At 40.9% G+C, this 25,118-nt stretch overlaps 4 protein-coding genes across 4 annotated transcripts in view; 2 read left to right on the plus strand and 2 right to left on the minus strand.

Annotated features, from left to right (window-relative positions):
- Window positions 1-2,358: 2,358 nt before the first annotated feature.
- Window positions 2,359-5,348, plus strand: srp14 (signal recognition particle 14). Its single transcript, XM_083924369.1, has 5 exons — window positions 2,359-2,445; window positions 3,695-3,767; window positions 3,886-3,998; window positions 4,096-4,128; window positions 4,289-5,348. Exons 1-5 carry the CDS (start codon window positions 2,422-2,424, stop codon window positions 4,376-4,378), a joined length of 333 nt encoding a protein of 110 aa, XP_083780495.1. The 5' UTR covers window positions 2,359-2,421; the 3' UTR covers window positions 4,379-5,348.
- A 1,540-nt stretch (window positions 5,349-6,888) lies between these two features.
- On the plus strand, window positions 6,889-7,895 carry LOC310954730 (uncharacterized protein). Its single transcript, XM_083924370.1, has 4 exons — window positions 6,889-6,931; window positions 7,052-7,081; window positions 7,272-7,433; window positions 7,674-7,895. Exons 1-4 carry the CDS (start codon window positions 6,922-6,924, stop codon window positions 7,766-7,768), a joined length of 297 nt encoding a protein of 98 aa, XP_083780496.1. The 5' UTR covers window positions 6,889-6,921; the 3' UTR covers window positions 7,769-7,895.
- Window positions 7,896-10,831: 2,936 nt separating this feature from the next.
- xgb (x globin) lies at window positions 10,832-17,502 on the minus strand (the record flags this gene model as incomplete). Its single annotated transcript, XM_083924365.1, has 5 exons — window positions 10,832-10,951; window positions 12,053-12,133; window positions 12,969-13,089; window positions 15,036-15,143; window positions 17,333-17,502. The coding sequence occupies 5 exons, from the start codon at window positions 17,500-17,502 to the stop codon at window positions 10,832-10,834; spliced, it is 600 nt and encodes a 199-aa protein (XP_083780491.1).
- A 1,023-nt stretch (window positions 17,503-18,525) lies between these two features.
- LOC310954732 (pleckstrin homology domain-containing family G member 3-like) overlaps window positions 18,526-25,118 on the minus strand; it is a gene marked incomplete at its 5' end in the record, with an annotated part of 29,823 nt that continues 23,230 nt past the window's right edge. Inside the window, 5 exons of the mRNA XM_083924372.1 lie at window positions 18,526-20,025; window positions 20,149-21,589; window positions 22,503-22,619; window positions 23,397-23,778; window positions 24,933-24,969. Coding sequence (XP_083780498.1) covers window positions 19,337-20,025; window positions 20,149-21,589; window positions 22,503-22,619; window positions 23,397-23,778; window positions 24,933-24,969 — 2,666 coding nt within the window. The 3' untranslated portion in view covers window positions 18,526-19,336. The remainder of the gene's footprint in view (window positions 20,026-20,148; window positions 21,590-22,502; window positions 22,620-23,396; window positions 23,779-24,932; window positions 24,970-25,118) is intronic.

A 25,118-nucleotide genomic window follows, 5' to 3' on the forward strand; every position in this document is an offset into this window, starting at 1 on the left:
TCCAACATGATGGCCTGCTTGGATGTCTCTGAGAACAGGACGATGTCTGGTCTAAGACTGGTGTCCATGATGTTTTCAGGAAATTTCAGTTGTTTCCCCAGGTCCACCCTTAACTGCCAGTCCTTTGCTGTTCCCAGGAGGCCTGTTTGGGCTTTCGGTCAGAGATGTGGTTGTTCTCCGGCTCTTACTTAAGAAATTCCGCTCCTTGGTGGTTGTAATTGCTTGCTCTGGTCGATGACAATGTTGATGGCCTCAGCACCCGCCTTCAACACCCGGTAGTGGCACCAGCGATAACGCCCATCTCCGGGCGCCTTAGGACAGCTGCTGAGGATACGCTCCAGAGTTCCTCTTCCTTGGCACAAGGGACAGGTTGGAGTTTCAACCTTGCCCCAACAGAAGAGGTTTGACGGGCTGGGCAGGACATCATAGAGAGACTGAATGAGGAATTTGATGCGGAGGGGTTCAGCCTTCCACAGCTCAGGCCATGAGATCTTTCAGTCAATAGCTTCCAAGCACCGTGTTGCCTCAATCTCACCCACTGGCTTGCGCGCTGCTCTTCAACCCAAGCCCTCACTTCAAGTTGGACCAGGTCCCACTTTTCCTTGCCCCTGTGTTTGTTGTAGTGGGTTGTTGGAATGGAAGCCAGCCCTACGCCGTTCTTCTGCCTGGTCCACCACCTCCTGGGCCCTCCACTTTTCTGCCAGTCCTCATCTCAATGCCAGCTTCAGCTACTTTTGGGTCCTAGGAATCCCTGTACTGGAGGACTTCCCTTGCTCTGGCAACCTTGAACTCCTCAGTAAGGCTCTTCTCTCAAACCCTTCCACAGTGGAGATGGGAAATTCATACACAAGCAATGGCCACAGTATCCTAGGCAGGATGCCATGCTGGTATGCCCACACGCCTGAATTTCCCTGTAAGACCTGACATCGATTGTAGTCAGCCAGTTCTCCAGCTGCTCGTTGGTTGCCCTGATGGAAGCGGCATCCTTTAGGGAGCAGTCAAAGGTTTTCCCGAGGCTCTTCACAGGTTTCTCTGTGACTGATGGAATGTGGGTACCTCAAAGTGAGAAGTGGAACTGGCCGGTCACCTTTCCTCTCTTCAGGACTAAAGACCTGGATTTTTCTGGCTTGAAGCGCATCCGAGCCCAGGTGGTAAGCCTCTCCAAGCCCTTGAGGATCCATCTGCATCCTGGGACTGACACTGTTGTTAACATTAGATCAAATGTATCAAAGGATGAACATTATTTAATTAATGTGCTTATTATCTTAGATAATGTGCCCTGTGATAGACTGGCATCCTGTCCAGGGTGTACCCCGCCTTACACCCGGCTCCAGCTCCCCCCGCAGCACCGATAGGGACAAGCAGTTGAAGATGGATGGATGGATGGATTATCTTAGATACATTTTATATTCATAAAAATAAATATCTTAAGAAATTGCCCTCCTATAACTCTTACAAAATCAGATCTAAATATATATTTTGTAACGATATCAAATTTAAAACTTCTTAATAAAAAACTAACCAAAATTATTAATTTATGCAAAGCTTTGAATTCTATAACAAATTTTGTAAGTCAATTCTGGTGTCTGTGTGTCTTGATGATTGCATTGTGTTTTGTATTATTTTATATTTGTTTGTTTTTGACTCCTGTTGTTTCTTGTGCCAACATTTTGACAATTTGAAGTGAATGTATGGGAACCTCACAGTGCAAAACAAAAACAGTTTGTCCAACATTGTTAATGTAGCCAGTAAAATCATTGGCACGCAGCTTTCCTTAGCAACTATCTACAGTAGACAACTGTTACGGAAGGCAGGGTCAATCTTAGCCAGCTCTGATCATCCACTCTTAGAGGAATTTGTTCTTCTCCAAGATATAGGTGCCCCAGTGTAAAAAAAACCCAATAGGTTTTCCTTTCTTTTCCTCCTAGGTTTTCCTTTGCTCGAAGTGCAATACAAGCCCTTATCTTAACCTTCACTACACTGTTTTGCAGCACTTCCCCATGGCTACCGCTCCAATAGTCTGACTCTTTTAACAAACATCTACAATTCTATAATTCTCAGTCTTTTGGTCGTTGTAACTGTTGTGATTGGTTTCCCATGTTCTCTTGTATGTTGTGTTTTTGTGTGTGGTCGCTACTAAATTTCCCCTCGAGGGACATTAAAGCTCTGAACTGAACTGAACTGAACTGTGCATCGGAAAACCCGTTAATGAAAAGCAAAAAAAAATAAAAAATAGAATAAAAAAGAAGAAACAGTGGTCTTTGTGTGTTGTTCTCCTCCCTGACAACAGGTGACGCTGTGATAAAGCTCTTCGTTGCCACAGTGAGTGCGCATGCGCAGGGCGGGGCTCCGGCTTGAGTAGTACGTGTGCTTCACAGGAGCTAAGCTCGCGGCCAGTAAAGCAACGGTGAAGCCAAAACCATGGTGCTGCTTGAAAATGATTCGGTAAGAACAAAAAAAGTATGCTGTGAATAACCTGATCCATCGAGGTACTGTGTATAAACCAGAAAAGGACATGTCTTCTTTAGCTGTCTCACAGATAACCACAACGTTAAAGCAGCTGCCTCGTCAAACTGACTCGTTAGCCAGCTTGCTAACGTTTGCCTGAAGCTAACACTTAGCTTGGTTTTAGCTGCAAATATGTGGTTCACTTATTGAACTTTCTGGCACATTAGGAGCCATAAACTGGCATTTGTAACGCCACGGTCGGTAGACGTGGTCATCAATTCGTACATGGTCACCAATAGAGTTCAACTTGGACTGGAAGTTGGCACTTTTAAATATTACTTTTCTTACATGTTCCAGAAAATGTATTTGTAAATGTAGAAACAATAACAGGATTTAAAATGTTCAAAGACAGTAACACAGAAAAAGGAATATGGAATAACAAAAACAAAAACTTATATTGGGTCTGCTAAATTAAGGGAGTATATCTGAAATGCTTAAATAATCTAATAGTTTTCGCCTTTTTTTTATTTTTGAGTGATAAGTTTCCCAAATTGGTCAGATATGATTAAAAATGTGGATCTTTAAAAACATAAAAGAAGGGAAGTTTAAGCCAACTCATTTTATGGATATAGTATTTGTCGAAGATAATGAGTAAATTAAGTAGGTCAGTTTCATCTGCTGAATATTTCTGATTGAGAATTAGTAATAATTTACCTATATTGTTGGTTAGTTTTGCATTTTTTTACAACATTTAAATCAAACCAAAAAGAAGTAACATGAAAAAAATCTACAAAAACATGTTCCAAAGTCTCCCCCTCAAGTTTGCATTTCAAGACCATGCACACTCGCTTGCTAAATTATTAGGTTACACATAACTAGCTTAAACAAATGCAGTCTTAATGAATCAGTGGAAATGTTTTGTAATATTTTAGCTCTCCTAATGAGAAGATTAATTAATGAGGGGAGGCATAAAAAAAATAGAAACACCTCTTCGTATGAGGCCATAGAATTTAACACTATTATACACTTCCCAAATTACCCCGAAGGTGTGTGTTAAACACCTTAAAATATATATTTATTTAATGTAACTTTCATTAAGGCTTTGTTTTGCTCTTTTGTTTTGGCCAGGGCTGTCATACAAGACGGTGTCCCTAATAAACGGCCCCAAAGACGATTGGTCTAATTTCCAGGGCTGTTGAAATCAAATGATTGGGGAATTAATATTTGTTTTTGCTCCGTTGTCTAGTTTCTCACAGAGCTCACACGGCTCTTCCAGAAGTGCAGAACAAGTGGCAGTGTTGTCATCACGCTAAAGAAATGTAAGCACATCCCTCCTGAGTTTTGACATTTATCATTCTAGTTCAGTCAGCAAGTAAAGCTGTGAGTTTCCCTCTCAACATGTAAGCAGCTGGAATTGGATGTGTTTCTTGTTTCCAGATGACGGGAGGACAAAGCCAGTGCCCCGGAAAGGCCACGCGGAGTCATTTGAACCAGTAGACAACAAATGTCTCATCAGAGCATCTGAGGGCAAGAAAAAAATTAGCACAGTGGTGAGAATAATGTGTTTCCTATGTGTTTATGTTTGATCCAACTAATCTCTGATTTATTGCTAGAGTTTTTACCTATAAATGCTGAATTCTCTTTCAGGTCAGCACCAAAGAAGTAATCAAGTTTCAAATGGTAAGTTGAGCTAGTTTTGTGTCATGGTACGCAGTGCCTTCGGCCACTGTATGCAGACTGTCTTGATTAGTTCTCCTTGACGTTATTAAAATAATGTTTTGTTTCATTGTAGTGAGCTGAATGAGCTGTGATAATTTAATCAAACACTTTAACTCCTCAGGCATACTCCAACCTCCTTAGAGCTCACATGGATGGACTTAAGAAGAAAGATAAGAAAAGCAAAAGCAAGAAAACCAAAGCCACCCAATGAGCAACAGACTCTTTAACACACCCGTGTGAACCTAAACTGGCCTGTACGATCTGAGGGAACGGGAAAGGCCTCCACTTGGTCTGTCGCCCCACTCAGCCATCTTCCCATTCACCTGAGGCCTCAGAATCACTGTTCATCCACCCGGTGACTGCTTTGATATGCCATTGTTTGCATGGTCTCCTCCCTGGCTGTTCGGTGCCATTGGCCATCTGGAACAGGAAACCTGGGGGTTTCTTGTAACTTGTGCAGGGTGAAGCAAGTCCACCTTATTGAATCTCCATCATTTCTGCTTCAGAACCAGGCCGTCAACAGCTGTGGCACCTCTGGAGCCAAATCCATGGAGCCCAATGATGACCTGCCTTTAATACTATTTAATTGTTAGTCCATATTTATGTTATCTTTACAGCTGACTTGTGAGCTGTGTTGCCATGTTTTAATTTGACTGCGTCTTGAGAGGAATTTCTTTTTTAAATAATTATTGATTTAATTAATTCCTGCAAAGTTGCTTTGAAACAAATCAGATTTGATTCTTTCTTTTTTTTTTTACAACCAGTTTAACTGTTTAAACTTGATATTGGAGATGAAAATTTACTTTTTGTTTTACCTCCTGAACTACAATGAATATTATTTTAGTTTTGAACCACATTTTCATACCAAGCTGTCAGTCTTAAGTTGAACACCGGTAACGTGTGTAGCTTCAGCTAATGTGGTTGATTGAAATGTGAATATATCTGAACGATGATGCGTCAAAAATATTTTACTGAAAGGCATGTTTTAGTTAAGAACACAAACAAATATTGGCCGTCATTCTAATGTAGTGTCTGTTAATCAGGATCACAAAGCAGGTTTAACTACAGCCTGTATATTTTCAGTCATTTGTATCGTCTCTTCATACTTCTACGTCCTGATCTCATGGAAGAGGACTGCAGCCGAATTTAAGTTCAGAAATAAAGTGCGTTGTTGAAAATCACTGCAAGTTTTTTTTTTATAAGCTTCACACCAAAATGTAGAAAATGAGACTGTGAATACATTATATATATATTAAGCATTTTTCTTGTATCTTTAATATCTTCGAGTATTTTTTTATCTGGAAAACCTAAATTAGCAGACAAAATGCCCGGTAATTAGACCCAAAAATGTTTAACCAAGGAAGAGGAGTATCAAACCCGTTTTTTGAAAATGATATGAATGAGGTTATATATTTTCATGGGGCATAAATAAATGATACATATCAAGTTGATTTTACAATTATCCAACCATTTTTTTTTATCTAATGCATGGGCAACAAACTTTTAAAAAATCACAACTATAATTTGGTACTGATTTTGGGTCTAGGCCCAAGTACTATCGAGGTTACAGATAAAATGGGAATGCTAACAGTTTCAACTCATGGACACATGTGAGCTCTTTAAAAAAAAAAAAAAAAAAATCAATCACACATGACTACAAAAGCAGAAACATTTGTTTAGGCACAATATTAAGAAATAATACACTAAATGAATCATGTTAAGATCTTTCAGTCTGTTCTGTTTCTGTTTTAGTGAATACAGACGTAATAGAGCCTCTATTGACCGTCTCTAACTTTGTGTAAACACAATATAAACTTTCCTTTTTTACCCAAAACAACTGAAGAGGCTCTTCTGCCACTATTACCTTTCATTGGCTGGGAAATACCACCCTCCACTAATAAGAGTCTGGTATTACATCAGGCTGTTTGCACAGTTCAGAGTCATTTCAGTGACAGCAGCAGACTCAAAAAGGGTGTAAAAAGCTGTGTGTATAGTCTTTAGGCCACCCTAACTGTTAGGCCCAATTAAATATGCAACTCAATGTTATACACTCTTTGTAGTAGGGGGTCCCTGCTTCTCTCTTAAAGGTAAGGGGTCCTTGGCCTAAAAACACATGACAAAGCTGTAATATTGACATAAAGGGACTTTCTCTGAGGAGGCTCTTCTGCCACTCATACACTTCATTGGAAATACCGCCCTTCACTGATAAGAGTCTGATGTTACATCAGGCTGTTTTCACAGTTTAGAGTCGTTCATCATTTCAGGGACAGCAGCAGACTCAAAAAGCAGTTTTCATTAAACACATGTTTTCCTCAAAGCACCTGCAGGCCCTGAATGCTGGAGTAAGACTATTATGATCCCTAAAGTATAGGTTTAATTCTTTATATTATATTTAACTGATTACTTTGATGTGGATCAGAGCCACCTCAACCTCCAGGACCAAAACATTCACTTCATCAGTGGTTACTTTAAGACAAAAGTTAGGAAGTCAGAAGTAAACCAGTTCAGCAACTCTTTAGTTTTCTTAATTGTTTTCATTCTTATGTTCCAAACATTGGGATGGGACATACCATCTCTGATATGTTCATCACTAGGGTTACTATCGTTGTTTCGTGACTTGCAGACAGGGACTCTGTGACGCCCTCTTCTGTTCAGATTTGATCAGTTTCATTTATCAAGAAATGAGACCTAACCCTCAGGCTATATAAACATTCAGCCCAGTCTCAGACTGATCAGAACACAGTACAGTAAGAGATGGGGCTGTGTGAGTATCCTTGTTTCTTTGAAAATACTGATATATTATCTTGTATTGATAGTTTTACATAGTGTTACAGTAACCATGGCACACTGCAGGTTCATTTAAGTTTTTCACCTTGTGTTTCAGTGACATATGTTGCTTTAGGAGGAGGAGCAGGTAAGACTTTGTACAGCCTTGATTGATCGCATCTATTAACTTTTCTTCAACTGATTTTAACACACTTTGATGTTGTGAATCCATTTACATGCTGAACTCATACCATGTATTGTACAGTATAAAGTGGCTGAACAAATTATTACACAGTCACTGACAGCGTTTCCTCTGCTGTGTTGTTGTTCATGTGCAGCTGCTGGTGTGATTGGGGCTCCTTTTGTCCTTGGAGCCATAGGTTTCACCTCAGCTGGAATAGCAGCAGGCTCCTATGCTGCAAGCATGATGTCTGCTGCTGCAGTCGCTAATGGAGGAGGAGTGGCAGCAGGAAGTGTGGTGGCTGTTTTGCAGGCATTAGGTAAAAGTCATATGATTTTTTTAAAATGAATTTCAATCTTGTGCTTTTAACGTTTGTATCCTAATGATACTTTCACATTGTCATAAAATAGATTATTAGATTTGGGCTAATAATAGTGTTTATGTGTACTATTATGACACCACTGTGTCAATATAATAATGCTTCTGCTTTAGCTAAGAGCAAGATTCTCTCAGCTTCTCTGCAGCTCCTTCATATTAAACCTGTGTAATCTTGCTGTAGGTGCAGGTGGTCTGACAACAGCCGCCGCTGCAGCTGCGGCTGGCACTGGAGCAGGTGCTGGAGGAGTAGCGCTAGGCTTGGCTGCACTCATCTGAAAATCATGAAGGAAAAAAATGCATTCATGATATGTTTACTTTTGCCAAATTCAGACTATTGCAAATTATATCAGTTCATTTGCCAAACAGCACTTTGAAACTGAAATGTTTTGTGCAATAAATCTGTATCCTGTCAAAGATACTGGTGCAGTGTGTCATCTGTCAATATGTCTCAAAGTCCACGACAAAGGGCTGTGTGAGTGAGTAAATTAATAAAAGTGTTCTCTGGTCATAAATGTTCATAAAAAAATGTTTTTTATTAATATTTTATGGTCACAGTTAAGTTGTGGACATTAAAACCAAAAGCACTGGGCTGAAACACACAGTCACTTGATCCATTGTTATATAATGATGTTAGTGCTGCTTTAAGGTAACAGACTTTTCCACTGGAGCTGGAGATTAAAGCCTCTGAACACCCACACAGGTGTTTTCAGTGATCCGGTTGATTAGACCTCTTCTCAGGACTGTGTGGGTGTGTCTACTGTGATTGATTGACATCTTCCCGAGTCTCCTGTTAGCTTTGTTTCACAGGACAAAGTACACCTTTATCATTCTAAGTGGTAGACGGACATTTGTGACCTCATAAATTCCCATCAAATCCTCATCAAAGCCCCGCCCACCTTCAACCCAAGCAGAGGTCTAATCAGCCAGAATAACTGAAAACATCTGTATGGGTGTTCAGGGGCTTTAATATATGCAACTTGTTTGTCTGTATCTTTCTTTTGAAGGAGCAGTCATAACTGAACTGCTTTAGTCATAGTATAGTATGTCATTAAAAGTCATAGTACCCTATAAGATGTCATAAAAAAGTAATGTATGAGTATGTCATACGAAGTCAAAGTATACTATGTAAAAAAAAAGTTATAGTATAGTATGTTGAAACAAGTGAAAAAAGTCATAGTCAAATATGTCCTTAAAAAGTAATGACAAATAGCTGGATATTACGTCATAAAGTCATAGTATGACATAAGATAAGATTCTCCTTTAGTAGACCCTCACTGCAGAAATTTACAGCAGTGTTAAAGCAGCAAAAGTGCAAATAACAAAAGCATCAATAACAGATGCAAAATACAGAATCTAATAATAGTCTATGTACACAGTAAAAAAAACGAATTAATAGTTAAAAATATCTAAAAACAGTAAAAAAAAAAGAAAACGCCAAATGACAGTAAAACACAAAACGTGATAAACAGACTGGTCAACAGTGTTGACACATACACATACACATACACTGTGTGTGTGTGTGTGTGTGTGTGTGTGTGTGTGTGTGTGTGTGTATGTGTGTGTGTGTGTGTGTGTGTGTGTGTGTCACTGCGCTGGTTGTAAAGTCAGACTGGTGCAGTCAAGTGTCTCATGAATGGTGTGGGACCTGTTGTCATAAAAATATCAGAAAGTGTCACAGTACACATTGATCATGTTATTAGTGAAGTTGCAGAGTGATAGTACAGTATGTCGAAAAAAAGTGAAGAAAATGTCATAGTATAGAATGTAAAAAAATCCTAAAAAGTGACAGTATAGTATGTCATAAAAAGGATTAAAGCCATAGTATGACCTTGTATTGTGTTCTTCTCCTGTTTCCTATTATGGTGTACCCGGTTAAACTGGGCCTGTCTGTTTTGACTGTTCATAACGACTGTGCGAGCCCCGTCACTGCAGAGCCATGCCTTTTTAGATCGTCATTCACTCATTCAGATGCTGACGGCAAGATGTCATTAAAATATGAGAAATATGCAAATGCTAATGGAAGGAGTGGCAGCAGGAAGCCTGGTGGCTAGTTTACAGGCAGCAGGTAAACACCATAACAGGATTCTTCAAATTCATTTGATGTTTGTGGTTTTATCATTGCTTGAACAATAATGAAAGGGGAATCTGACGTAATGTCTTTAAAGTGCAACAACATAAAATCCTACTCAAATGTTTGGCTTATTTGTTTGTTTTGATGTTGTTGCATATCTGCACCCTCTGACATACTGTAGTGAGCGTTGTATGTCTCCACCCAACTGTCAATGACGTCAGGAGAAGTGGAGACGGTCCCTTATCTTTGCTCACACAATTGCCTTCTTGTATGAAATCTATGTATAAATAACTCTGTTTTACACAAGATTTGAGTCAGACTTCTGAACCAGCTTTAGTGAAAGTCCCTGTCCCTACTTGGCCGAATAGTTTTGATTTAAATAAATGCATACATACAACTCAGCTGAGCTAAGACTCTAATTTCCACCACATTCAGCATTGTCACCATAGAGAGGAGTTTGTGGGAAACTAGTGCAGTATTCAACAAAATAACATGTGTAGGTACAATTGAACGATACTGTGTCATCAAAATTATTATGATGTTTTCAGACCTTTTCTGAGTTTATAATGGGTGTGTATTGCACAGTTTAAAAGCAGGTAACATCACAGCCAGTGGAGTGGAGAGAAGCTTCAAAAATCTTCTGAAAAATAGCTTGTACTTGCTTTCATTCCCACAATTTTCACTCTTCATACATCATTTTAGCTCCAAATGAGGCTTGTTTATCAAAATAAAACTCCTAAATAGACACTGTATGTTAACAGGAAAGTAGGGATGGAGATATCTTTTCTAAATAATAGTGCTTATAAATCAAATTTTGTCAGGGCTTAGACCTCAGATGATGTTTTGTCCTTGTTCCAACAAGGACAATTAAACATTAACTCCTTAACTTGAACAGAAAATGATTCAGATATTGACAGTCTCGAACTTTCTGTAAACAGATGAGCTTTTATTTTCACCCAAACACAACATACAGGGACTTTTCTGCCACTGATTCCTTTCATTGGCAGGGAAATACCGCCCTCCACTGATGAGGTTTTGGTGTTGCATCATTGTGTTATTATTCAAGCAGCAGTCAGATTTTGCGGTATGCAAGCCAGCACACTTTTCTGGCTATTCTGACCCGCAATCCTTTGAAGGGCAAAGGATTGCTTGAGAAGTAAACCAGTCTGCAACCTGCTGCTAAAAGGATGCAACAAGTGGACAACACCATACATTTCTGTGCTGTACTGGTAAAAACAGTCTGAGTTGTGGTTACAAGAAGAAGCATCTCATAGCGCTGTGTTCCTCTTGTCTGGTCTGTCCTTCGGGGAGAGTGTGAGTTGGTGCTGTTGGTTTCTTTCCTCGTCGTATCCCTGCTTCATTAGGCTGGTCAAATACTGGAACATGGTCTGGATCACAATCAACACATGGAACCGGGTCAGGGTCCCCATAGGTGAAGGACATTCATTCTTTTAGGTATAACTTTTAAGTATTGTATTTAGACAAAATGAATAAGAAATATAGTTTGTATGTGTGAATCAGTACAAAACAGTGCTATTAGATATTGTTTGGCTGTGCAGCAAAGTTTTCTTGATTAATAAGACACTTTTAAATGAACCAATTACTTAAATAAAGCATGGGAGATGAGAAAAAAAGTTCTTTATTCAGATACATTTTAGGCTTTTAGAAGTTATTCTTAGTATAAATTAGAAGATTTTTACATAAATGTCATTTGAAAGATTATAGGAGTACACAAACTATGTTTTGGATTGTCATGTGTTGTATTTTTTTCGGATGTTTGTAATAGTGGTGTTTCGTAATCCCAAGTGGGATGAGCCAAATGTTAAGCATGACACAGGAATAACATAACCCACTATCTTTAACCACTAGATAGCAGTAGAGTTCATTAATTGTAGCAGAGAGATGAACATACTTTCAAACTTAAATGTTTAATTTCTTTTTTTGGACTATAACAGTTATAACAAAGTTGGTAAGTATCTAACACATTCTAAAATGTGCACATAATCGCACATTCAAAAAGGTTTTATCCTCGATATGCGTTTTGCCAGTGAAAAATGTCTTGAATTGTGGTTCATTGCCAAAAAGCTCTACAATGAAACTAAATTAACCTAAGGAAAGAGGTGTATCTATTGTGTATAAATGCTGAGTAGCAACAGTAGTTTTTGAGCATCTCTGTATTAATATCACAAGATCTTTAAGTGGCATAACATGATGTGACAGATACATGTTCCCTTTATTTAATATGCTCATGTATGGTTCAGTGAGGTGTGCATTCTCCATCAGTTAAGCTTGTGTTGCACCAGTTTCCGTCTTGACATATTACATGGTGCAGAGACGGCTTGCGCTGATGCGAGCCAGACACAATCTGTCACTACTGCTCATATGCTCATTGCACACATCAAGTCTATTTCACAGTATTTACCCAGAATGGGTCACTGCTAAGGTCCTTAAATAAGGAGACACACAGGTCACACAATGGCCCTCCTTACCTTCCATGCCTCCTCCAGCTCAGCCGTCCACCTCTCCTTCAGGATGGGCTGCACAGCACAGATGAATTCTGCTCCAACGTACTGGAACATAATTATGTGAGAGACTTAATGACATGCTTATGCCTAGGCAACTAGGATGATATCCAGTTGGAGTGTAACTCCATTGATATTACAGTCATGTGCAAGATTAAAGATGAGTATTAGTTGAAATAACACACTGTGTTAATGGTTCCATATTGTATGAAGTGAGATCTACATGTCTTTTTTCTATTATAAAGAAAAAAAAGGCATAGTATAGTATGTTGAAAAACCTCATAAAAAATCAAAGTATAGTATGTGGAAACAAGTCATAAAAAACTCATAGTATAGTATATAGAAAAAATGTAATATTATAGAATTTTGAAAAGGTTATAGTATCATTTGTAGAACAAAAGGTCATAGTATAGTTTGTCCAAAAAGGTCATAGTATAGTATGTCTTTGTATGTGTAATGCTCAATCCACAGAGAAATGCACTCAGCCCGTTAAACGAGCCGTCAGGACTTCTGTACGTTTGTGATGTCACTACTATACTTTATATACAGTAGGTAGAAAGTGCTGCTACAGTTATTCCTTGGCTAAAATGACGGTGCACTGATGCAGAGAGTGCAGATGCGAACACCTGGAATCACTGACCAATCAGAGCAGACTGGGCTTTTTCAGGAGGGTGGCTTAAAGAGACAGGCGCTAAAATGAAGCATTTCAGACGGGAGGTGAATACAGGTGAATTCAGACAGACAGCATTTGAAAAATATTGTGGTTTTTGAACATTTAAGCAGACAAACATGTTTTAGTAGAAACCTGAAATGCAAGTATCACCCTGAATGAGCATAATATGGGACCTTTAAGCATTGTATTGTTGGGATCGCCGGGTCTTACACTGTAGTACTTAGGTGGGGCGTTGTAATGATAATGGCTTTTTCCCAGCTCCCGGGCCAGAGCTTCCAGTCTGTCCAGCTGGTCCAGTCTAGCCACGCTTTTTTCGATGAAAGACATCACCCTGAAAGAGATTCCAGTCACCCAGCCTGATTAATCCACCAGATTGTGAATTTGCAATTTGAAATAGTAAATAAGCAGTAGGCAACTATCAACTGATAAACCTCCACTGTAGATAAGTGAGTGGCACTCTTCTGTGTTGAAAGGCTGCATGGTGACATTTGCAGTTCAAATGCCAAGGAAGATAAACACGATTGATTGCATGTCTTATTAATTTACCTCACACTTGATGATGCAAAATTGCGTAATACTTTTCACCCACTTAAAAACACGCTATTACATGCTACAAAACACCTCAGGATCAATTTCCTTTGTTGCTTTTTCAGGTGAGTCCGCCATCACTGCAGAGTGTGTGCGTGACAGTTTTAAAGATGAATACGGAACAAAGGGCTAGAGTCGCTTTAGCTCTCTTTTCCCTGTGTCTCTCTGCCACCGTGGACATTTGTACTAATTTCCCCAAATGTGGTTGAAGGGCCGTTTGGCCTTATCACAGAATTTGAGAGCAGCCGGTTCATGCACAGTTTATCTGTGCATCGCTGCTGCAATGCCACACTAGTCTTTGTACCTTCAGGTCCTCAGGCAGTAATTGGCTGCTTTTGCCTTGTTCATAGAGGAACACGGAGAGGCCTGATGCACCCTGGAAACCACAGACAAGTGGCTGTGATAGATGCTACAAGCTTTGTGTGAATTAGAGTGCTAAGCAAGGTTTTAATGATACGACTACTTGAGGCCTTGTGCTCTGCCACTTATCTTATGATTTGTGTCTTGCACTGTACTGTGTGCAACATGGTTATAGCATGTAATGTTAAAAAGACGAGTCCAGTGATATTATATACTTTTTCCATGAAAAGACCAGAACAACTATGTATTGATTCCACTATTGCCTGTAGCCATATATTATTCAGTGTCATGTAGCTCCATTGCTGTCTAGAGGCTATTAAAAATCAATAATAATATAATATATCAATATTAAAAATGTACTGGACGACTTGTTCCTTTAATAACAATGAACATAGTCATTGTAGTTTATTTTGAGTCAGTCGCACATCCACTGTCCTGCTGCTGCACATATCCACTAGAGCAGTGATTCAAACCAGGGGTACTTACACCAGGACTGTACTTGAGTCTGTTCCCAAGACTGCTTTTTTGAAGTTTTCTCGCTTGTTAGTTATTGAGAACTGGTCAAGTTGTTCCTGGCTGCTTACAAGGGATCAGTTGTCCATTGATTAGCTTGATGTTAGAAGATCGATCTTGTTTAGATCCGTCCTAACTCCTTAATCACTTTATTAGCATTGGAAAGACACTATTACCTATTATGGTCTTGAAGAGGACTCTGTTTGCTCTGGACTTGGTTTGGACTCAAACTCGACTGGACCTGGTCTTGTACCTTGTACCTCTGTGGGTTCTCCTCCCAAGGGCTACCTAAAATGTTGGTGGAGTGGCTGATTATTTGAAAAAGCAGAAATGATGCTTTGGTAAAAGAGTGTCTGTATATTTGTGTTTAGGAGGAAAAAACAATTAGGTTTAGAAATTGGTGTAGTCTAACAAGGTTGGGAATCACTGCACAAGAGCAGAAAATGTGTATTCATCCGTGGCTGAAAGTAGTTCCCCAAAAAGAAACAATTTACACCTGAACACTACAGTGCCCAGCTATTATAGGAAATATAGAGCATTATTTAAAAATGAAATATTTGTGAGCCGTCTTTTTTTTTTTTTTTTACTTCTAGAGAACCAATGGCCGACTGAGACGATGCATTGTTGATTTTGATCTTTTCATCTCTTTGATCTTTTTTTGTCCTTTTGTACATGGCAACTATCATCATCATGACAGATGAATGAATGTCAAACTTCAATCTTTTAGTGTGATCTTTTAGTCAACGTGCTCTCCTGCCATGCAGCACTATGCTATCATTGGGCGTTGTTGCGTTAAGTGTAGAGTTGGTGACTGACCGTAGGCCGTGTGCCCTGAGCTCCCGGCTGGTCCGCAACCTCTCCAGGTCCTGCACGTCTCGGAACAGGAAGAAGACGTCCTTACACTCGGGGTGGGTCTCAAACAACCTGTTACCAAGACAACAACAGGGCTGCCTCTGAGTTGTCATATTCACTCCCAGACCAAGATTAACCCCCTGATTTCCCCAACAAACGTGACACATGCTCACGAGTCACACGACTGCATTCTCAGTGCCTAGAGGCTTCTCTCCTCCTGTCATCCTTCAGCCATTCTCTCACTTTGAATAGAGAACTGATTATGACTCTCTGATCTTTCTCCTTTCATCTCTGCCATCCACTCTGGACTCCATACCAACAACAGCTGCACTCAGTAACAGGCCATCCTGGATCTATCTAGCTGTGATAGTCCGGACGGATACTGATTTTTTTTTTTTTACCTTAATGATTTAACCTCAATTTCCTTAACCAGAGAGTCTAAGCATGCCATCCAATCAGAGAGCCTTCCGGTCTCCAGCTGAGGTACCTGTGATTAGTCATGCTGCCAGAATACAGATGCCTCGTCTGGATGTGTGGTGTATTGTGCTCACAATGAGATGCTCACAGCAACTCTTTTCGGTATGAAGTTCATGGGGAAGGGAAAAAAAGCAGCGGATGATGGCACTGATTTCTGATGTGTTAAAAACAGTTGTGGGTGTGGCAGGTCAAACATAAGCTTATTCTATTTTATGTTCATTGTTTTTTAATTTCCAATAGCCTCCAGTGCTGCTAGTGCTCTGAAATACAGAACAGAGTCCTCATAAATAAATACATTAGACATCTAAAACATGTGCTCCCCTTCATTGATCGATTGATGAAGTGGGAGAGATGTTTACGAAGTGATGGTCTCTCTAATGGCTGCTGTGCAGTGGGGCTCAGCACCCTTTGACAAGCAGATGACAATACAGAGAGGTGTACTGAAATGCAATATGTTAACAACACAAAAAATGAGATTGGAAAGGTTCTGTGCTTTTATAGTAGTTTCATTAAATTAGAAATAAGCAGGCTCTACTTATTTTGAAGTATTCTGATTTTACACTTGACTGTGAAATTCACTCTCCCTATTCAAACCTCCTTCTCGCCAAATTAGAGACTGATTAGAGAAAGGGGCTGTTCTTTATTTTCCCATCGTTGTCCACCCAGCAACAACCTGTAGAGAGCTGGTTATTTACGTTCCATTGTCTGCTCTCTAATGGGGTACATGTAAATATGCAGTACATATGGAGACAATGTAGCACTTTATTGCTCAAGTGGAATTTTAATTGGCGGTGTTCAGAGCTCCAAACTATTTTGGTGCTCATGAATAGAGCCCATCTTAGTTTTTAGAGTACCTTATTGTATATACACTGGACTGAGCAACATCACCTTTGCCAATGAATAAGAGCTGCTATATTAAGAGCACACATTGAAAAACAGGTGATTCATTTTGCTGTAACAATTATTGTTCAGTCATGAGATGGAGGGGGGCCCTGGTGTGGCCCCTGACCCACATGAGGCCAATGAATTTCCAGGCTAACACACTAGGGACAATCTTTTCAACTGTTGAGGTCACTCAGGGGACACTAATTGGGCTTCTAGCCATGTGGAAGCTGCAGCCACTCTTTATCACCGTACACTTCCATTTGTTTGATTTCCCTGCCAAAGGCCAAATATGTTTTTTCACTGAACGGCGGTCATCATGGTGCTAATTGATCTAATGCATTTTCCTGATGGTTCGTGCTTTTAATTGTATGGCACCATGGCAGGCCCGTGGCTGTGTATTATTACATAATGTTTTAAAGATGTGATGTGAAGTGATAAGAGTGGAGGAGGGGTATTCTGCTCTGAGCTCTAAATGAAATGCTGTGGGTCAGAGGGCAGAGCAGAGGGAGGCTGGATGTTCACTTTCCACAGTTGTTTGAAAAGGTTATAGGCACCATGCCATTATTACAGCAGATCAGAAGACCTTCTGCACACATCTTTGTCCCTTGGGCCAGCAGGTCAGAACATAGTGTAGAGGTTTTAGTTATGGTCAGGAGTATGAGCCATGATATGGAAAAAAAAGTTGGACCTATTGTTTGCAAAATCCAGAATATTTAGGCTGCATTAAGAAAATTATTATAACCACAGAGCTGTCTTAAATCAAATATAATCAGTTTACAGGTAATCAGACTATAATATACCTGTTTACTACCTTTCTAATGTGCCAACTGATGAATTATCTATTTAATTTTGGGGTTATTTGACATGGGAAAGTAACAGAAAGGGTTTCAGCATCCTACCTGACAAACATAATAATCCCAACTTTGGCTATATCGTCCCGGATAACTTTCCACGACTCCTTGATCATCTGAATCTGATCCTCGGTGGGAAACGCAGCACCGGCAGCATCCTCTGTAGTCCTCTCTCCAAACTCTGCTTTTGCCGCCAGACCTGATATTGCACAGCCCATTCTTCATAAAAAAAATGTTTTAGTGCCAATCACGGAAGAAAAAACCCCGAGTTTAATTGATTTTGCGCCAGAGGAAATGGTGTTGCTGTCATCTGGTTTAAATGCGCAACTCCAACTGCGTCTCGGACTATACACGCCTCTGGTCGATATCACGGATTAGTGTCAAGTCTGTAAAGAGACACACGAGGTGCAAGTTCTGGTGAGCGGTTCAAAATAAAAACTCTCGTTAATGAGAACATGTTACAGCGGCAATTATGCTTTTATGTTGAAGGAAGGGCCTGTTGATTTCCGCTGTAAATCGGTCTATTCATGGCTGACTTGACGCGTCTTTTCAAGGATGCGGAGTTGAGAGGGCAACAGCGCGCACTCTGTAACCTGAGGCACAAAGGCTGGGGCTGTGCCGTCATTTCAAATAAGAGATAGATAACACAAATTAATAAAGACACACACGCACACGCGCACACACGCACGCACGCCTCACCCTATAATACCCCACTGTTTCTGATGAGCTCATTTAGACACTGCTCTAATCTCTCACCTGTCAGTTCTACAGTTAGTAATTAAACAGTTTAACCCTTGTGTTTTGTTGACAGTGACCTTACTTCCCATAGAGCCCAATTATGTATGTATAATAATAATAATAATAATAAAAATAATAATAATAATAATAAAACTGGTAACCACCTGTTTGCCACAAAGCGAAAATACAAGTTAAATGAATAACCAATTAAGGAAACATTTCATGCATCACTTGGATGAATGGACTGCTGCAAATACTAATCTGTACTTTTCTGTGGACTTCTAGAAACACGTCATCAAGTTAAAAAATATATATATTTAGAAGCAGTTCTCATGAAATTAGGAAAAGTAATAATACAAGCTGATAAAATAAAGTATTTTAAGGGGCGCAAGGGTCTCCTGACATTGATTAGATAACTCTTGGTGTAGTAAGTAGTCAGTAAGTTAGTCACTTTATGCTCAGAGAATGTCATGTCGGTATTTGAGATGCATGAGAGACCTGTGGACACTTGCCATTTCTGTTTTTATTGAAAATATGTGAAACTTCAAATATGAAACAATATATTTTCTGGAATGGAAAAGTAAAAAGGGTTGCTACGGGTCATTATTTACATGAGGCCAATCTCTCCCAAATACAGTTTCATAAATAATATTAAAGAAAATATACAATTTGAGAAAAAAAAAATAAAGCTCCAGTGATACATTATGTGAAAACAGTTTTAAAAGCAGCTACAGTAAACGAACGTGGAAGCAAATGACTGCTGTGACCACATGCATTAAAGTAAACAAATGTTAAAAGGAAACCCTCTTTGGTGTACGGTCAGAGACTTTGCAAACAGCACAGCTCTCTCGTTAATGACAATTCAGCTTCTTTTTGCTTTCACCTGAAACTCCAGCTGACAGTTTACATGGTTAAATAATAACAGTGCTATAGTGGTTATAGCAAAAATCACCAACTGTGGGAGGGAACCAAATAGATGCATATAAAGTGGAACTTAATCTTCAATGGATATGGGGAACTATATACACATTTTACATCAACTTGTATTGTGCAGTGCACACAAATACCCAATGTACATATATTGCAATACACCTTTTTTTTAAAAGACTATGTTTTCCCCTCATGGCCCTCACCAATGACCAATAATATCCCTTTTGTTTCACTGGTGCCAACATCATCACCATGTCCTGTACTGAAATCAAACACAAGTTGCTTTTTTTCAGGAAAAGGGGACGTTAAGAAGCAACAGGTAACTGGCAGATCATGTTTCCATGTGATAGTCCCTGATAATAAAAATGTACATAATTCACATGTTCATGAGCTTGAGGTAAAGCTCTGGAACTTCTCTCGTAAGCTTTTCACAAGATTACTTTCTGTCAATTTCCCTGAGCTCGGGGCAGCAGACTTTGTGGCACTGTCTAGGCTTTCCTGGAGAACGCTGTCCCCGTCTTGTAGTTTGCCCATTTCTCTTGTTAAAAGAGACACCTGACTGGCTGTGCAGCAGGTCCTCACAGGTTCCTGAAGGTTCTGTACCTCGTGGAGGGGAAAAGATCCACCAAGCATGTGGTCTAAGGAGCTCCACCTGCACAGCAGGGGCTGAAGCTGGGGCTGGGCCCAGTCCTCTACCGCAGGACACCTTTCTTTATATACAGTTTCAGATGGTGTCCTCGGACAGTCTGTCAGAGCTTTGTGAATGTCAGAAGAACTATTGTATTTGTGTGAGCAGCCATTACACCTGTTTATGCAGCACTCCAGCATCCCGTTTGGGACTGTGCAGCTACGGGTTACTTTTGAAGGGTGGGAGGTGCCTGTGTATTTGGTGCGCAGCTCCTGTACGTCAGGCCAGTGGAAGGCGTCAGTCTCTGATGTTGGGCTTTGTGGGCAGGTAACTGTGCTTTGGGAGCTGGCTCCAGAACTGGGGGTCTGAACCGGACTTGGAGAGCGCTCTTCATGGATGACCAACTGATTGCAAGTGTTCAGGGGCAATCTCAGGCTGGGTTTACCTGCACGTGTACACAACAAAAAAAACAGACAAAATATGTTTTTTTAGTTTTCTCCATACATCAGCTTATGAGGTAGGTTATTGCAAAAGAAAGCTTAATGGCAATCATTTGCATCCTATTTACCCTTTTTCTTCAATTGCATCTTCTCCTCTTGGACAGCCGGCATATTCTTGAACCCCTGTTGATTTGCTCTTTCTCGGTTCCTCTGCCAGACCAGCGGTCTGTTATTTTTGATGCGTTGACTGTACTGACGTGCCAGCTGGAACACCTTGTTTTTCATCTTTCCCATGTCTTGCAGGATCTGGTCCTCGTCCAAACTTGGTCGGAGGCAAATGATCTTGGGTAGTTGGCCATGTTTGATGAGGCTTTTGTCTTGAGACGTAGAGTCCTGACAGGATCCCCCCTCCACTGCTGGAAATGTTGTGGCGGGAGATGATATGGAGGAGCCATCTGAGGCAGTGCTTATGTCTGACTCTTCTAAACTAGGAGGTGGTTGCTTACTGTTTTTTACATCTGAACTGTCTGAGCTGATATCTAGCATTTCTTCAAATCTTGAGCAATTAAGTTTGTCCTCTTCAATCTGCAGGACATGGCTCTCCTCCTCCATTTCCATGTCTTGCCAAACCTTGTGCATGTCTGATGAGGGTCTGAACTCTTCTTCTGTGGTAGAGTCATCTGTGATGCTCTGAGATCTAGCCTTGGCTGGTCTCTGTGTTTCAGTCTTTTGATGAAAGTCTGTGTTCCGACTCTTTTCCAAGCCAGGAAGATCAAACACAGACCAGGAAGTGGGGCGGTTCCGAGAGAGGACCTTCTTATTGACTGGGACAGCCTGCTCCTGAGGAATACTGTCAAGCTGTTGGCTCAAGTGCCGGACCAGACCTGCTGGGATGTAGGAGAGGCTCTCCCTGCGCTTGATGCTAAAGTTAGCATCTTGGTGCTCAGCGTGCTCGTAGTATCTTCTGATCTTGCGGATGAGGAGGCGATCTTGTTTAGAGAGAGTGGACCTGAGATCCCCTTCAGTGAGGGCGTTCAGTGCAGGATCGTGTGCAGGCGTTGACAGAATAGCCTCTGAGGACATCTTTGGCTCTGAAGGCGAGCTGGACAGCATCTGGGTCTGTTGCTCTAAGTCCATGCAAGCTGAGGGGCTTTTGAATACATCATTATCTATTGAGGGGGATGGACAGGCAAGGGAACCCAAGTCCTCTGAAACCAGACTGCTCCGTCTGGACAGATTGCTGATGAAGCGCTCAGCTATAACACTTGCCTGGTCCAACACAGAGGAAGGAAGGATGCTTTTATTGTCTGAAAGCGCCTCTTCTTCCTCCTCTGAGAGCTCCCCATTGCTCAGCACACTTGTCTCCTCCACTTGGAGAACAGAGGAATCATTCTCACCTTCTTCTTCCTCTCCAGTCTCTCTCGATGTATCCTGAGGTTCTGGTGGGTCAGCTTCTTGTTGCAAAGGGTAGGCAGGAGACTTGGGGCACTGGGAGTAATGCACCTCCAGCTGGTCGCTCTTTCTTGCTTGAAGGACACAGTCCAGAGGGCACAGCTCCTCCACACTGACCTAAAACATGATAACAGTGTTTGCAAAGTGGGGTATAGTGAGTAAGAGAGACATTATGATGGAAAGCACTCTCTGTTTTCCATTAACATAATGGACCTAGGCAGTTTAATCTAAAGCATCCACAATTTATGATGCATATCTTTTATCTTATGAGGCCCACTTGAGCTATATTACAGTGACCAATGTACAATATGAAACTGTGGTAAAAATGAAGGAGTGATTACTCCTTGTTCGACCATTTCTGTTACCCTTAGAGAGTTTAACAGTGAACATTGTGATGTCTGCAGCTCGAAGATTGTACATAGCGCTGATGTCACCTAGTCGGCAATTAATCTAAATTTGTTTCCAGGTGTTGCCTGCCTCTCTTGGAGTGCCAGAGATTGCAAAAGTTGCAGCTTGGAGCTGTGTGGTGGAGATGAGGAAAGGAACAGTAAAAAATTACACTCACAGGACACACTGCACAGGAGCTTTTTTCGCAAAGTTACCTTGAAAATCAGGTAAGAAATGCCCCCAAATACAGTGTAACCTTTCTCAGTAGGAGTGATGATGACTGAACAGCGGTGCTTTTGTCGCATTTCAATTTCCAGAACATCACGCACTAATATAGCTTCAGGCATGTTTTCAAATAGGCCTTAGAGAAATGTGCTTATGGCAATGGCACTTGTTTGGTAGGAAACTTACTGAAATGTCTATTGCAGTATTGAATCAGCTTGCTGTCATTCAGCTATATAATAGCAAGCAGACTGGAAGTGTCTCATTCAAAATATACAATGGCTAGAAAATGCGCTTAACAACAAACCAAGCCAAACCAAGGGCATGAGGATACAGGGCATTCTTTAACACTGAATACATGTCCAATGTTGCCTCAGAGAAACATGTGGAAGCGAAACTCTTTACACAGCTTTATAAGTACCTGCGTGGCGAGTGTTTCTTTCACAGCCACATCCACATGTTTTTCCTCCTGCCTGTGAGTTCCTTCCCCATCTCTCGGTGTGGTTTTCAATTCAGCCGTATCTATGATCTGCTCATCCTTAAAGAAAGCAAAACAGGGCATTAAACTGAGAGTTCTTGTTCTAAATCCTCCAAGAGATCACACTGTGAAGCAGCATGAAGCAGCAGAATGTGTTACAGAGGACAACCATTTCCTAGAGACCTAATGTGTTGCGGGGGCGAAAAATCCACTAAATGGTTATAATAAAAGTCCTCGACCTCAAATGACAATTAACCTTAACAAAGACTTTGTCATTATGAATATTCAGAGGAGGAATATGATTATCGAAGAGCAAGGCTTTTAGTATTATAATTTCATTAGATAGCTGCAATAGTCTTTGAAGTCAAACAACATTTAACAGGACGCATTAAGCCACTGGTTCTAATGCAAATGCAGGCAGAAGCGTCAACATCAATCATGTCCCCAAATACCCCAATCATGAAACACAGACACACACACTGTAGCTACACAGATGAGGAAAACATACAATCAGAGGAGAACAGTGCATGCACAGTGGGATGACCTCCAGAAACAGTAAAAGCAAAGGCATGCACCAAATATGACTTCCCCCATATGTTTTAGAGTTCACAGTGAACAGTTTGGGAGAACTTCAGTCCGTGCACTTCAATGGAAGGAATTCAACCCTAAAGCATTCAATGTGCACAGTGCAAATGGTAGCAGGTGTTAGTTGGTTCTATTTATGAAGAAAAAAGGAGGAAGAGGGGCAAGAGCCTGCGTGGGAGAAAGAGTGGAAGAGAAGTAAGCCAGAGGATAGGAGCAGGAAATGGGAAACCCATGGGTGGCAGAAACCCTCACCGTTGTGAAGTGAGTAGAAAGCAAAGCCCTGGCTCTATAGTGCCAGCAGGAGATGGCTGCCAGCACTGAGCTGGCAAAGTCGGCTACCTGGTCGTCTCCCATCAGTATATCTTCCTTGTAAATCTCCCCTTCCTCCTCTTCCTTTGCAACCTCTGCCATCTCCAGCTCCATCCCCCCCTCACTGGGTGAAGAGCCCAGTTTCAGGTCACTGTCAGAAGGACTTAGCTGCTCCAGAGATTCCCTTCTAGGAATTTGATCCTCCACACATGGCCTCTCAGCCTGTGGCTCGCCTAGACTGGAGGCCAGCGTACTGACACTACTGGCTGGCTGGAGGGAGCACCTCTCCCCCAGCAGTGCGCCCTCACTGTCTGCATGCTGTAGCGTGAAGTCATAGAAATGTGGTTGGTTATTGCAAGGCCAGTGCTAAAGCCATGATGTGATTGCAAAGCTGTAAATGGGATGGAATCATCATAAAGCTGCTTTAGCTTTGGATGGGATATGGTTTTTGTAATCCAGGGCAAGTCAAAGCATGTTCTGTGAAGATAAGGATTGTATTTTTATCATTTTTGGTTGAAGTTCTTTTGCAATTAGAGCGAAAGGTTTGAACTGCTGAGTCAAAACTGGGTAAACCATATCTCACCGCAGCACACTGGCCTAAAAAGTGCTTTCACACAACAGAATAAAAAAGCTTATCAAGGTTTAATAAAAGACTACATTTGGATTTAAGCACTTACCTTCAAAACAGCTGAACGGAGAACAAAGATAAAGAAGAGGAGGAGAGATAAACAAAAGAGAAGGTCAATAACTCTGAAAAGGCCTCTTCCAGTCAAATATTACATGACAAAATAACCTCAATACCTCATGCATCTAGTTCAATTAAGGTAAGGAGACAATCTCTGCCTGCACAAGCAGACTGAGCAAGGCAGAAATCAGTCCAGCCCAGACTTAAGGGAGGCCTTATGATTAGATAAATACCAATTAGAAACATCTTCCTCTCAGAGGCTCAAACTGGACTTGATGCAATTAGCCAGGATGTGATGACCTACTCCCTCACTGAGATGGAAGGGTTGACATGAAAATTGCTTCTTCATTACATTGTTTCTGGACTGGACCGGGAGCAAGGGAGAACTGGGGACGAGAACACAGAGGTTTCTCTTTCATAATGGCCAATTAGACTAGATGAGAACAGGGAGATGGGGATCTGAAGGCAAGGCTGAATTTGACTATTGAAAAGCGCTTGTGTATGACAGAGCCTTCCATCAATGTGGCATATAATTAACTTCATTATGGGTGAGGCCAATTGAGTGTGAGTGAGGGTGTCTTTTGATCTGTTTTCCAGGTGTCTTTGAGGGAGAACAAAGCCAAAGTGCAACTGGGCAGCTTCTATTCAACAGACACAAACTAACCTTGGGAGGGCGCTTTGGGGCTTCTGGGTTATTGGATCAAACTGAGCCACTGTTAATGAAGCTGCCCTTTTGGCTGCCAAAATCTTGCTAAACATCCAGTTATACAAAAAAACAAACAAACATGATATACCAACCTTTTGTGCTCCGTATGATTTGTTTTGCAGGCTCTAAAAAGACAGAAAAATTGCTCTTTTGTTAACTTTATTGACGCACATTGATCTCCCTACTTCCAGTCTGTCCCATATATGTTACCCTCTTAAATCCATACACACACATGTTCCTATTATAATTCTGCCCTTACTACAAGCCTGACTCA

The sequence above is a fragment of the Echiichthys vipera genome (genome assembly GCF_963691815.1).
Source record: "Echiichthys vipera genome assembly, chromosome: 12".
NCBI lineage: Eukaryota > Metazoa > Chordata > Actinopteri > Perciformes > Trachinidae > Echiichthys > Echiichthys vipera.

Bases quoted from the DNA above. Each gene is read 5' to 3' on its own strand.
- srp14 (XM_083924369.1), top strand. From the start codon at position 2,422: ATGGTGCTGCTTGAAAATGATTCG. The intron at 3,768-3,885 runs GTAAGCACATCC...TCTTGTTTCCAG, and splicing joins TGTCATCACGCTAAAGAAAT to ATGACGGGAGGACAAAGCCA. The intron at 4,129-4,288 runs GTAAGTTGAGCT...TTAACTCCTCAG, and splicing joins AAGTAATCAAGTTTCAAATG to GCATACTCCAACCTCCTTAG.
- LOC310954730 (XM_083924370.1), top strand. The intron at 7,082-7,271 runs GTAAGACTTTGT...GTTCATGTGCAG, and splicing joins TGCTTTAGGAGGAGGAGCAG to CTGCTGGTGTGATTGGGGCT. The intron at 7,434-7,673 runs GTAAAAGTCATA...ATCTTGCTGTAG, and splicing joins GGCTGTTTTGCAGGCATTAG to GTGCAGGTGGTCTGACAACA.